At 36.7% G+C, this 14,106-nt stretch overlaps 2 protein-coding genes across 5 annotated transcripts; one reads left to right on the top strand and one right to left on the bottom strand.

Annotated features, from left to right (window-relative positions):
* Positions 1-1,386: 1,386 nt before the first annotated feature.
* On the top strand, positions 1,387-9,551 carry LOC130048397 (UDP-N-acetylglucosamine transferase subunit ALG13 homolog). Of its 3 annotated transcripts, none has more exons than XM_056145055.1 (5): positions 1,387-1,742; positions 1,978-2,137; positions 6,049-6,187; positions 8,158-8,286; positions 8,554-9,551. In XM_056145055.1, the coding sequence occupies exons 1-4, from the start codon at positions 1,638-1,640 to the stop codon at positions 8,282-8,284; spliced, it is 531 nt and encodes a 176-aa protein (XP_056001030.1). In that variant the 5' UTR covers positions 1,387-1,637; the 3' UTR covers positions 8,285-8,286; positions 8,554-9,551. The 3 variants fall into 3 exon arrangements, with proteins under 3 accessions (XP_056001030.1, XP_056001029.1, XP_056001028.1); XM_056145054.1 differs by having other exon boundaries at positions 1,394-1,742; positions 8,507-9,551; XM_056145053.1 differs by lacking the exons at positions 1,387-1,742; positions 1,978-2,137; positions 6,049-6,187 and having other exon boundaries at positions 8,507-9,551.
* Positions 9,552-10,727: 1,176 nt separating this feature from the next.
* Positions 10,728-13,257, bottom strand: LOC130048400 (perlucin-like). Of its 2 annotated transcripts, none has more exons than XM_056145056.1 (5): positions 12,496-13,257; positions 12,279-12,379; positions 11,451-11,550; positions 11,104-11,335; positions 10,728-10,821 (listed from the first exon to the last, which is right to left on the bottom strand). In XM_056145056.1, exons 1-5 carry the CDS (start codon positions 12,542-12,544, stop codon positions 10,791-10,793), a joined length of 513 nt encoding a protein of 170 aa, XP_056001031.1. In that variant the 5' UTR covers positions 12,545-13,257; the 3' UTR covers positions 10,728-10,790. The 2 variants fall into 2 exon arrangements, with proteins under 2 accessions (XP_056001031.1, XP_056001032.1); XM_056145057.1 differs by having other exon boundaries at positions 11,104-11,323.
* Between the last annotated feature and the right edge of the window lie 849 nt (positions 13,258-14,106).

The raw sequence follows: 14,106 nt of genomic DNA, 5'->3' as shown, positions 1-14,106 counted from the left end.
TCGTGTACTCGCATACATAACATGCGAGTATACGAGCGGATCTAACATCTAATTTTAATTAGATTGCATTATTCTCTCAAGATTTATTGAAGTTCAACTTGTTTATGATTAAGGGAGCTGGTCACTTCGTAGTATAATTCTATAAATAATGTTTTTGTAAAGTTTTTTTTATACCCTTATTTATGACAAATCATAAAATCAGAAATTTGAAGTCAATACATTTTGTTACTGGTGAGCACTTTAATTTGTCTTTCTTTGTGCTTGATAAGAGTGTAACTCATAGTTTTTACACCTAGAGTAGTTCCAATCAGCCTAATTAAACTAATTTTTGCTGAAGTTTTACATGAATAACAACAGAATATTATATGATAAATTTATTTGGTGAAAGAACTCCGATCCCCAGCAAGGTCCAGTAACTTAGCTTCATGTTTAAAAAGATCTAGATCTTCAGGACTTGTTTCAACACCAACAGCTGGCACAGCAGAGAAGGGGTTCTGATGGTGTCTATAACTTTTTCACAGGGCAAGCCAAGGGTTACAAAGCAAACATCAATACATGTAATTACTACACTCTCCAACTTCTTAGAAGACAGCTCATGATGTAAAATATTTTTCCTGCATTATATTTGTTATATTACTGGATACGATGCAATCATATAACCATATATAACAATATATAAATGTTTTGTCATGCAGCAAACAAGCACATTCATGTATTGATTGCACAGAAACTCTATGGAATATTAACTGATATGAAGTTGAAGACATCTTTTGCTTTGTATTATTCACTGTTTAGGTGATGATCAATAATCTCATTAAATAACCTGAATACAATGGTACGTTCATTGTTTGATTATTTATTATGATTACATTCACCCTACAGGAAATCTGCACTGTACAGGGGAAAATATACATTTTGTCACCAGAGGGACATAGTATATGTTTCTCAGACACATGTCAATCTGACTCTATCATTATGAAAGTGAATCAAGTTTGATGATTTGTGTGAGGAGTATCATTAGTGAAGTTTACTTTTTTTGTTTGGGGGGGGGGGGGGGGGGGGGCTAAGTTTTTCATTCAAATAGAATTTTGAGATTTTTTTCCTCTAAGATAACCTTATGACAAAAATGTTGTCATTTATTTCTTCAAAAGTGGAAGAAATTATAGCCTCTTTTATCATTCACATTAATTTTTCTACACAAGAGACCTGGTTTATCTTAAATTTGAAACGTATAGGGGTGGGGGGGTGCACAGGTTGCACTCCCCTTAAATCCGTCACTCTGAACAATATACCCCCCTCCCCCCCCCCTTTTTTTTACGTGTAAAGACATTGATATATACATTATATATGTGTGTTTCCCCTCCCGCCACCCCATTATGTAAAATGTAGTGGAAATTTAAGAATGCATGTAACGATTGATCATCCCCACCCCTGCACAAGTTAGGATTTTGCAGATGTGTGAGCTAAAAATACTGTAGAATATAAAAGTGTGATTTATTCCCACCAATACAAATATCCAACTGAGAAAATATTGCTAACGGACTCGATACATGTAAAATTATACCAACCCCCGTATGTGAAGCCCGAATGCTCTTAAGAACGACTGCTGTGTGTCGGCATTGCCCTTTTCCTGGAGAATGTCGAATGAGAGAAAACGTGGACAAAAGTCAGTGTTTGTTACCGTGGGCACAACACAGTTTGAGAAGCTTATCAACGCTGTCTGCAGATCTGATGTTCTTACAGTAAGAACAAGTTGCATAACTGAAATTTATGTTGTAATTTGGAGAAATTGTAGACAGAAGATATATCTCGAATTTCCTCAGTTATTAAAAGTCGGTGCAATATTGAATAAACGACGAGTTGTAATCATGCATTACTTGATTTTTAATTGTATATTTGTTCATGAGCATGTCAGTAAGATAAAACAGTTTTAAACTTTCTAAATATAGAATTACTTTGTTTTTGCTGCATTTGCAGACACTTCTCAGTTTAGGGTACAGAAAAGTTATAGTTCAGATAGGACACGGAAGGGATCCTGCCATAGAGAGAGTTCCTGGAATAGAAGTGGAGGTCTACAGGTTAAAACCTAGCATAGCTGAGGACATCAATCAAGCAGACTTGATCATCAGCCACGCTGGTAAGTTAGGCCATCATTAAATATTTTTTTGTTTGATGTACTCCGACCCACATTTTTCAAGTCAGGTAGGTAGGTCGGTATATTTTATTTATTTTTATGCCCCCGAGATCGAAGATCAGGGGGCATGTTGTTTTTGTCCTGTCTGTCATTCTGTCTGAAACTTTAACCTTGCTAATAACTTTTGAACAGTAAGTGATAGAGCTTTGATATTTCACATGAGTATTCCTTGTGACAAGACCTTTCCGTTTGTACCAACATTTTTGACCCCTTGACCTTGGAGTTTGACCTACTTTTTTGAAAACTTTAACCTTGCTAATAACTTTTGAACAATAAGTGATAAAGCTTTGATATTTCACATGAGTATTCCTTGTGACAATACCTTTCCATGACCTTGACATTTGACCTACTTTTAATTTTTTTTTTTTTTTTACATTGGTCATAACTTCTAAATGTTAAATATTAGAGCTTTCATATTGTACATGAGCATTTCTTTTGACAAGATCTTTCTACTGGTACCAAGATATTTGCCCTTGTGACCTTGGCCATCTTCGGAATTGGCCATTATCGGGGGCATTTGTGTTTCACAAACACATCTTGTTTTTTTTGAAAATCAGATTTAAAAATTTTCTTATGTTTTCATTAAACACATAACGCTTGCATACAGAATAGAGTTTAGAACATTCATTTTGTACACATTGTATATAATACACGTAAATCTTCCAATGTCTCCTGAAATTTACTCAGGACGTTTTGCATTCGTCACGGATGAGGACCTCTACAGTTGTTAATAAATAAATTAACACCCCTTTTTGTTGCCACCGCTCGATTCCGACATTCATAATAGCAATCACTTAAACACTTTCACCGCTCGATTCCGACATTCATAATAGCAATCACTTAAACACTTTAATGTGATTCATGAATATCCAAGTGAATTGCATGATGACAGCAATTTACAATAAGTTTTAATATTACCCAATATAATTTTAATGCCGACTTTCCCGCATCGTTCAAATTATTGTGACGATCGTGTTCCATTCATGTGTCTCAGTTTAAGAGCAAAGTAAAAGTGCCGTTCACCTATTAAATCGTCATAGCATTTAGATATATATCTATCAAAATAAAATGCGTGTCTTTTCAGAAATATAGACCATCAACTTAAGCGCTGACTCGTGGTCCGCCATAATTTTGGTGCGCTATCCCACGTGATTTTTTTATCTAAATAACATGGCTTTCAAACTTTTGTACATAAATACGATCAGGCCTCGACGGGGGAGTTCGTAGCTCCTTGTTCTATCTTGTTGGTAGGTAATGTGGTAATTTGGAGCTGTGATGTAGTATATTTAATCGTTCACATAGAAAAGTGTTTGAAAAGTTCCCGGATTAACAAATGGTCATTATCAAAAAGAAAGTAGAACTGAAAGACGCCCTAAGGACATTTTGATATCAAGAATTCTGTAAAACAACTAGTCCAAATGATTTTTAAAAAATGGCATCAAGTTTAATACTAATTCGAAGAATGTCTATTTTCCAGGGAGCAAATAAAAAAAATTAAAATTAATAAGTGCAGAAAAAATGATCGGGTCCAGGGTTTGACATTTACTTTTTTTTTAGCACTAGACCAGTCGGGCTACTTCAAATGATTTTTGCAAGACCTGATCTTAAATCCAGTAGCCCTGACCAACTTTCCACAAAGTGATAGTTTCTCCATATTGTATTTAATTCAAATGACAAACATTAAGTTTGCATTAACTAAAACATATTTAATTGTTTCAAAAAAGTCTCATCATTCAATTTAATGCTCTCATTTTCAAACACATTTTCTGTTGTCTGTCAAGCACGGAAATTCTCTGGTCCATCTAGAATAAAAGGACCTCAACTGTTTTTTTTTTAATCTCTATTTCATAAGCCCTGCTTTGTTTCTTCCCAACCTTATACTTTTTTTCTCTTGGACATCTTTCCTTGAGGACGAGAAGTCGTATTTAAATATATAGAGACATTCCCGCACATGAGTCAACACCGAAAAATGCCTGTTTACGACATCATTTATTAATTTGATAAACATTTTCTTATATTCGATTCAAATAAAACTGGGTTTTTTTAAAAATGAAAATAAATTCATCTAAAACATAACTTTACACACATTAACATCGAGAAGATGTTGTAATTACATTTCTTCCGACCGCAATTTATTTATTAGAACTAAAAATAGAGATTGTGTCATCACGCAGTTCAAAATTGCTTGCAAACTACAGTTATTCTTTTTTATATAATAAAATATCTTATGGTTTAAAGTAAAGTTTTTTGTTTATTTTTTCAACACGACCAGTCGGACTAGTAAATCGACATTTTACCCGACCAGATCTATCATTTAGTAGACTCAGTTGGTCGGACGTGCCTTAGTGTCAAACCCTGGGGTTGGGGCAAATTTCACGGGTCGGTCGGAGTACATCAAACAAATAAATTTTTATTTTAAGCCTTATCAAAAGCTTGCTGCAACATGTTTAATCACAGGCACCTGAAGTATGGATATTACTACCCCCTCTTTTTATTGATAATTTATTTTTTGGTGGCAATAATTTCTCTGAAATGTGTGAATTCCCAGTCTATCTCATCCCTCTTTCGATTCATGTAATCGTTTCACGCTTTTTGTAAGCTTTAGAGATGGTATGCACTTTGTGCTGATGTGTATGGGTCACTAACTAGTTAATCCTAGCACTATGGAAATTGGGGGTTCTAGCAAGTGCTACTGACATTAATGATTTCCAATATCAAGCAAGACTTTGATCTTATTATTATAAAACTTTAATGAAAAACACAAAATTTCAACAACTTTAACTTTTCTGTTGTTTTTGCGGTGTTTGTTTCTCTGGACTTACCATATGCATTTGGAACACCCCAGTGATTATATCGAGAGCCTCCAGTAGACTCGATGCAAACTTCCATTGCTTTCGATAAGTTGAGGCAGGTATCGAGGACGTTTCGGATCACTGGATCTTTATTACGTTATGTAGACATAAGCAGACGATAGGGAGAAGTTGTTGGATCTTTTTCCAACATAGATCTCTCCAGAAACCGGTAGGCAAAGAGTAGGAATTGTTAAAAATAAGCAGTGAATCAAGGGCCCCCCAGAAATCCAAGATGGCGAGTGTCGTCCCTTTACTTTTCTTGTAATGTATACATGATACACCTTTTTTCAAACCTCCAAAAAAAAGCGGATTTTGGTGGTGGATTTTATTCATATAATTTATTATTCAGGAACAAATAATACAAAACTTCAACATTTGACAATCGAGTCCCTGTGGGTGTTTCAAAACATTTTAAGCACATCACTATAATGCTTGTTATCAACGATAATTATACAATGAAAGTTACAAGCATTTCCTCGACCTGAACATCGGATTTAGCAATTAATGTGCACTTGGGTGACTCGGCCGTTCACTTCAGATAAGTGATTTGACTGTTAAATTTAATCTCTATATCTATTGATGCTGTATCGTCTAGGTATGAAAATACCAAAATAAAAACAGTCACTAAATATTCCATTAAAATGAAGACTCCCATGATATAATTGTGTACATGTATTTCATGATATTCAAGAGTTTGAATTTTCTATAAAAGTCTGTTTTTTCTTCTAAAAACTGACTGAAGGAACTCTTTGATATCATGACTGAGATAAACAATTACATCAATTAAAACGATCCCAATACCCTGCTGTCTGAATATTGATGGACAATCTGAGTATGTAGCTTTTATGGTTGTTTTATACGGAGGTTTCCGCCATTTCATTACCAATTCTGGTTTATCCTTTGGTGGATGGAAACGTGGGTGGTAAATTTTGAACCTGTAGGAGTCTTTGTATACATTGCTATTAGTTCATCTATTTTATGGTTGCTTAAATGATTTGACAGGTGCTGGAAGCTGTTTAGAAACTCTTGCAGCCAAAAAACCACTTCTTGTTGTCATCAACGATGATTTAATGAACAATCATCAGCTAGAGCTAGCGTATCACCTCAACAAAGACGGACACCTGTACTACTGCAACACAAGGTACACGGGTATTACATTTGTCCCATTGAAAATTTTGTTTCCCATTTCCAGTAAGAGTAAATTGTGTCTATCCTAGACTTTATAGAAATTTTAACTGTGCTACCTTTTTTTTAAATAAGTTTATAACAAAAGTTTCATGGCCGTAATTTTGGTCTGTCTTGTTTTCCGTCTACTACATAAACCTTGGTCATTAGACATCAATTCGGAACTATATGTATGCCAAGATAAAGATTCTGGAGAAATTAAAACTTTGCATTCTGTGAAGAATGAATTCTATGTGTTCAAATACATGTACCACATTTAAAGAATATTTAGTTTTTCTACACGCAAAAGATTTTGTTAAACATTATTCATTATGTACTTTTTATCACTATTTTGATGCCTCCATAATTGGAGATTCATCATCTTTGCTAGTCAAGGGTTTACAATCCACTCTGCTTCTCTACAACCCTTGGCTGCTTTAGCACAATTTCCATAGCTTTGAGTGGCTTTCTTTATCGGATGGAGAAAATAAACTCTGTTTGGATTACATCGTGTTTGAGCCAATGAAAATGTGTTTTTCAACTACACTTTGTGTGTTGTTAAAATAAAAATGGCTGCGCCCAGTGAGTTACGCGATGTTATATGCAAAGCCTCATGGCACAGTCTCCACATCGCCATATTGTATGGAGACCCGATAAAAATCTGATTAAATGGAAGTGTTTTGAAGACAATGACTAATTGTTTACACATTACATCATCTTGCACATGGTGTAACATAACACGCTATTTGATTAGATGCAGGGGACTTCGCCTGCATCCAATTTTATGGAGGGAATTGTTGACACGAAAATCGTGCTAATACAGCCAGGGGTTGTAGAGCAATGAGATCATAAACCCTTGGCTAGCGAAGATGGAGATTCGTAAGCATATACATGTAGTATACTTTAACCTTGCCCTTAACTTTTGAATGGTTGGGGATAGTGTTTTCCAAATTTCACATGTGTATTCCTTGTAGCAAGACCTTTCCTTTTATACCAAACTTTTTGACCTCATGAACTTGACCTTGGAGTTTGGCCATACGGGGGGCATCAGTGTTTCTCAAACACATCTTGTTATACCCCCCGCAACAAGTTGTGGGGGGGGGGGGGGGGTATACTGGAATCGGGTTGTCCGTCTGTCCATCCGTCCGCCTGTAGACGCAATGGTTTCCGGGCTCTAAAGCATTATCCTTTCCACCTACCGTCACCATATCTTATACATTTGTATATGGACTACCCATGGGATGAAGATGTTCCCTATCGATTTTGGGGTCAAAAGGTCAAAGGTCAAGCGCACTGGACATCGAAGTAGCAATATGGTTTCCAGGCTCTAAAGCGTTATCCTTTCCACCTACAGTCATTATATCATACATATGGACTACCCACGGGATGAAGATGTTCCCTATCGATTTTGGAGTCCAAAGGTCAAGCGCACTGGACATCGAAGTAGCAATATGGTTTCCGGGCTCTAAAGCGTTATCCTTTCCACCTACAGTCACCATATCATACATATGGACTACCCATGGGATGAAGATGTTCCCTATCGATTTTGGGGTCAAAAGGTCAAAGGTCACGCGCACTGGATATCGAAGTAGCAATACGGTTTCCAGGCTCTAAAGCATTATCCTTTCCACCTACAGTCACCATATCATACATATGGACTACCCATGGGATGAAGATGTTCCCTATTGATTTGGGGTCAAAAGGTCAAAGGTCACGCGCACTGGACATCGAAGTAGCAATATGGTTCGGTTTGTCATGCCATTTGTTTTTTACACTCAGAAAAGATGTAGTTTATACCTATTACCAACACCCTTTGGGAGATTGGGGTAAGCAGGGGGTATTCTTAGTGAACATTGCTCACAGTACCTCTTGTTTATTTTCTGGTGTACATTAGGTTACAAATAAGGCAAAGAATTTAATGATATTTTCAATGTTCATCTTCTCCAGAAATTTAGCGGAGACGCTCTTGTCAGCAGACTTTTCCAGATTAAAACCTTTTCCTCCAGGCGAGCCACAAAAGTTTGGGCATTTCCTGGACAGTCTGTTTGGATTCAGTGACAAAAAGCATTCCTAAAAGTCAGTATTATAATGTAATATTTATTTGAAGTTGTGACTTGTAATAACATGGTAAAAGATTTATTGGGTTTTTTATACAGGTATAATGAATTTACATGTAAAGCAGCCTAATTTCGTATAATTTCATTTCCCTGGTTTTTTTTTTAAAGATACTTACTTTCCTGGCATATATGCATGACAAGAAAAGAAATGTTTATTTATCAGTGTAATTCTTTTTCAGAGAGTCTCTACCATATACTGATCCTTACGGTATCTGTCATCTTCCAGATATGTTGCTACAGCGATTTTGTTTGGGAAAGAGAGGAGTACATTCATTCTGGTGTGTTGTGAACAAAAATACGAGGGAAATTCACCAGAATGCAGCGATTCAAAACTCCAAAAGGCAATGGATCTTCAGAAAAGATATTTGGAAAGGGCAGTTTAAGAATATGCTGAGAACATGTGCTTTGTCAGGTGATCCTTTCAACAGATCTTTTACAACAGAAAACAGGCTGTGTCACAAACAACAGGCTATAGAGAATGGAGAAGGAAGTGATGTCCCTGCGGTTAAAGGAACTCTGGTGTCTAAAGATGAGCAGGATAATGCAGTTGGACGTCCTAAATCTGAATACAAATGTTTCTATTATTTCCCACCCATAAACATCATCCGACTGGTGCAGAGATTTCAGTTACTGGTGTATGGGACCCTGCTGCCGGCCAGCTTGCTCTACATTTACACCGTTCCCTCGCCTTCGCTTCAAATGATACTGTTTGCGGCTACTAATGTACTTTTGATGCCGGCAGTTTTCTTTATGATGCCAAATATGATCGGGAGTTTGTCAGCTGGAGGAACAAGTGACATTGTGGACACACTCAAAGTCTCGAGATTGTCTTTCTTCGGCAATAGAAAGGATACATATTATAAGATAGAGCATGTCAAGCCATTGTCGGAGGTTAGGCATGCAAATATTGTGTATGCAAAATTTGAACTTTACAACAAAAAAGAGAAATTTTATTTGTTTCATTCTTATGCGAAGATTCTTGATAGAGAAATGTTTGAAATTATAATGGGACGACTCAAAGAATGAGATATTATTTGATAGATATTGTTATATTTACTGTTTTGAAGTGATGCAATTCCAATAGATGTACTTTTACATGTGTTTCTGAGTCTGTGCATTTCATACATATGATTCAGTTCTCTTTACAATATAAGATTTTTTTCACTCTGTACATATGAGACAAAACTGATTGTTCTTGCAATGCATTACAGTTGTTAAAGATTAGTCCTGTGTTGATCTAGTATATATAGAAGCAGTGAGATTTCTCTTACATGCCTTACATATTATAAAAGGGGTCATCTAATACGCCAGTTTCGAGATACGAACTCTTTTGTATAGGAGGTGCATTTAGTGGAACTTTGAATGCCTAAGTGGGACAGAGTGGATATGCAGCCAACGAGGAAGACGATGAAATGTATTAAAAGCGGCTTCTTTTTAAATATGTAAATGTGGGAAATACTAAATACTATCGAAAGAAATGTTTTACCGAAGAGGAAACATACAAACAATGTCATATTTGCAAGAAATATCTTGGATATGGTACTTATGATCAGCGAAATAACGTGATAGGATAAGAATTCTATGTATTTAATTACTTTCTAAATACTTATCACTTACTTAGTTTGTGTATCAGTCGAATTCGGGTTATCAAACAGCGTATGAGAAACTTACTGAGACATTCACTTACACTGTGATGAATATCTGTCCCACTCCCGCGAGTAAACAAATTCTTTCGCGCCTTACTATGTACGAGAGTTCTCCAAAGGGAAATAACTCGGACGTATCTCGAAACCGGCGTATTGAAGGAACCAATGTATGGTCAATCACCATGTTACCCATCTTCACAAGTCAAGGGTTATTGATTTGTTACCTCGCGCTAACTTAGGCTTAGTGGAAGATAACGAATCAACAGCCCTTGACTTGTGAAGATGCATGTTCCCTTTCTACACCAATACTGGTTCTGTCTTTTCCCCATTTTCTACCCAGAGTTATTTTTCCATTTCTCACGTTTAGTGCACAGAGCTTTGTGCAGAGAAAGTCTTTTCCCCAGTGAAGTAGAGCAGATCAAAAGGATCTTACATTTTCATATTGGACAATGCAGTGGTGATAACAGAATGGATGGTACATAGCGAAGAATGATATTATATAGTCTAGTGAAAGTTGCTGTACCATGATAAAATGGCACGGAAATATTTTTGTGATTAAAGGATTCACAAAACTTTCAAAAATTTATTTTCATCTAATTGAGACTTGTGTTTTGATCAATATTGTCTTCACTACCCATCATTACATTTTATAAAGTATATATATATGATGATTTCCTGTATAAAATAATGGGCCTAAGTAGGAGTGCCTGAATCAGGGATAAATGAATAAGGTGATCACATTATGAAAGCATTGTAGCGACTGTATGAGATTTATTTTACTGGATTATCTGATACATGTAGACACATTAGAACTACACTATCCGATGATGGGGGATCCTTCTAAGAGCCTGCAATGAAAAGAAAAGCCTTCAAAGTCGGGTTATGTGGCATGCACTGAATTGAATGTGTACTTGCTTTAAAATGAAGGCTTGATGTATGCACATATTAAGGGGGAGGGGGATCGTGCGTAAAAAGTTGCGCTGTAAAGCGAAGGTTTTTATGAAAGGGTAAATGTGTAGCTTTGGTTTAATCCAAATATTTGTCAGAGAGCTACAGGTCTGCATCTATCCAATACCATGTATTGTCCCTTTTATGCAGAAAAAGTTTAACAAAACCATAGATATACATACGGAACTTCACAAATGAAGTTAGCTTTCTTCGAGCAGTCGTCATCATTCCAGTGGGTGGTCGGAGCAGTGTGACCCACGATAATCTCCATACAGTCCTCGTTTGATGCACTGTCGCTGGGGTTACCGGGGGACCAATCCGTAAAACTTACTTTCTCCATCGTCGGAATCCATGTCCAGTGTCCCTCCACAAACTCGTCCGTGCCACCAATCCAAAAGTCCTCTAAACGGGTTTCTAGAGGTTACCACAAACAATACACACACCAGGTGTCTTATCAGTTTCTTTGTTAAAAGGTTACAGGTAAGCTGCGCATTGTGATATTTTTAAAAAAAAATCTTGAGGCACTTACTATTTTCATGCATCATAAGTAACTCCTGGTATATAAAATTGTTTTCAGATTGTGTTTCGATGGCAACAAGATCTCCTCCCTGAAATCTCCTGCAGAAGGACTAAAATGTATAAAATGCTACGTGGACTTTTCAGAAACTACTGGTCATAGATGTCACCTGACTAGCACATATGCTTTGTTAGAAAATCCTGTTCATCATATACACGAAATTCATAAGCATTGCTAACCAATCCAATGAGCCATCAGTGGCGTAGCTTCCATTGAGGCAACCGAGGCAGCTGCCTCGGTAAAAAAAAACCCACCTTTTATGTTGATAGCTTCTGGGGGACTGCGCCCCCCAGACCCCCTGCCTCGGTAATATTCGAACCCAAGCTACGCCTATGGCCATATGGCTCACGGAAATAAAGAAACTGAACTTACCAATAACCAGGGCCGTAAATTACATGGAGGCGGAGGAGGCAGCTGCCTCCTCCAACTTTTGAGCCAAAAAAAATTAAAATTTAAAGTTCATTAGAATTTATGTTGTTTCCAATAACTAAGAACATGATACCTCCCTTAAAAAGCATTCCAAATCTTTCTTTTAGAATGAGTTAGTCAAGTAACATCTTAGAAGGCCCTAGAATCAAGGATTTTGCACGAAACGTGTTCAGTGTGCACAAAATGTGCTCAGCGTCTGGGGGCCTGGGCCCCCGCCTAATTTCCTGCCTCCTCCAAATTGAAGGTTAATTTACGGCCCTGCCAATAACCGTATATAATTGATATTGCGCATGTTTTTTCAATCGGAGCTCGTAAAGTAAGAATTGTTAGGATTTTTTTTTTTAAAATTACCCCCGCCTCGATCCAGTCGGCAGCTATGTGAGAAGCAAAGAAATAGCAGGACGCGCCATATTGGAAAAAACCCTCTGGACAGAACTCTTGTGCTGCACACACTATTAAAATAAAAAGAAAAGACTGAGAACTTGTTTTAAAAGCACTCATTGTTATAATACCAATATACAATGTAATAAATAGCTTGTAGTTGAATTACAATATATAATGGATATACCTTTTATCAACAGAGTTATCCAGAGGCCGAAAAACGATAGCCGTGACATATTGACAACTGATATCAATAGCTGTCTTATCTATAGTTTCTTAATGTAGTGTGATTAATTTTAGAACAATATATTCTGTGTCGAAAACTACAGAAGAACATGCTGGTAATCGGAAATAATAATGTATGATTTTGATGAAATATATATTTTTCTATCATCTGCAGAAATCTAACGTTTTTGTCTATTGTACACGACGAGTGGGACTTCAGACACAGAATTCTCCCTCGATACCCAACCACCCCTGAATGTAAACCTTCTAGCAATCTAGATGATAATCATTCAGATATAGATGGAGGATCGACGACACAAGTTTACATCATTTACCGTTTCCTTCAAACTGAAGATCTCTTTTTAAATTAACAATTCCTGAAACTTTTGGGAGGAAAAAGTCAATAAATGAACCACATTTTTAACTACTCTTATTTTTCATTTTTGCACTGATACGGATTATAGGGTCAGAAAGAGTATTTGGATCGAGGGGGGAAAACCCAGCAAAGTGCATATCATATCTGTTAGTTCTCAATCTCATTAAAATCATGCAGATCCTACATATAAGATATGCTCACAATCGCTTACGCAGAGTATACGGCGCGGATCTAAGAAGTCTGATTTTAATTGTATTGGTTAGTTCTGTAACGTAGAAATTCATCAACTGAAGTGAATAAGTATGATCGAGGAAAGAAAAAGCAACTGCGTAATTCTAGTTTTACTGTTTACAGAATGGTCCTCATATTTTAGATATGATAATGAAAATAAAAATACAACAAGAGGCCCATGGGCCACATCGCTCACCTGAGTCACCTTGGCCCATATCTGAAGACTTTCCATATATATTTGCATGTAAAACCTAATAGTCCCTATTATGGTTCAAACTACCCTTTGCAAACTTGAATCTACACTATGTCAGAAAGCTTTCATGTAAATGTCAACTTCTTTGGCCCAATGGTTCTTGAGAAGAAGATTTTTAAAGCTTTTTCCTATATTGTATGTAAAACTTTGACCCCCCCCCCCCCACTTGTGGCCCCATCCTACCCCCCGGGGGCCATGATTTGAACAAACTTGAATCTGCACTATGTCAGAAAGTTTTCATGTAAAAATCAGCTTTTCTGGCTCAGTGGTTCTTGAGAAGAAGATTTTTAAAGATTTTTCCTATATATTTGTATGTAAAACTTTGATCCCCTATTGAGGTCCCATCCAACCCCAGGGGCCCATGATTTGAACAAACTTGAATCTGCATTATGTCAGGAAGCTTTCATGTAAATCTCAGCTTTTCTGGCTTAGTGGTTCTTGAGAAGAAGATTTTTAAAGTTTTTCCCTTTATATTTGTATGTAAAACTTTGATCCCCCCTTGTGGCCCCATCCTACCACCGGGGGCCATGATTTGAACAAACTTGAATCTGCAATATGTCAGGAAGCTGTCAGGTAAATTTCAGCTCTTCTGATCCAGTGGTTCTTGAGAAGAAGATTTTTAAATGACCCCACCCTATTTTTGCATTTTTGTGATTATCTCCCCTTTGAAAGGGACATGACCCTTCATTTAAACAAACTTGAAAGCCCTTCAC

The sequence above is a fragment of the Ostrea edulis genome, chromosome 7, assembly GCF_947568905.1.
Source record: "Ostrea edulis chromosome 7, xbOstEdul1.1, whole genome shotgun sequence".
Classification (NCBI taxonomy): Eukaryota; Metazoa; Mollusca; class Bivalvia; order Ostreida; family Ostreidae; genus Ostrea; species Ostrea edulis.
Note: the sequence above shows the minus strand (reverse complement) of the source record. Positions and strands in the feature narration are given on the sequence as shown.

Coding starts and splice junctions, on each gene's coding strand:
- LOC130048397 (XM_056145053.1), top strand. CDS start 8,556: ATGTTGCTACAGCGATTTTGTTTGGGAAAGAGAGGAGTACATTCATTC.
- LOC130048400 (XM_056145056.1), bottom strand. CDS start 12,544: ATGTCACGGCTATCGTTTTTCGGCCTCTGGATAACTCTGTTGATAAAA. Junction 12,380..12,495: donor GATAACTCTGTTGATAAAAG/GTATATCCATTA, acceptor TTATTTTAATAG/TGTGTGCAGCACAAGAGTTC. Junction 10,822..11,103: donor AACTTCATTTGTGAAGTTCC/GTATGTATATCT, acceptor TTTTCATTGCAG/GCTCTTAGAAGGATCCCCCA.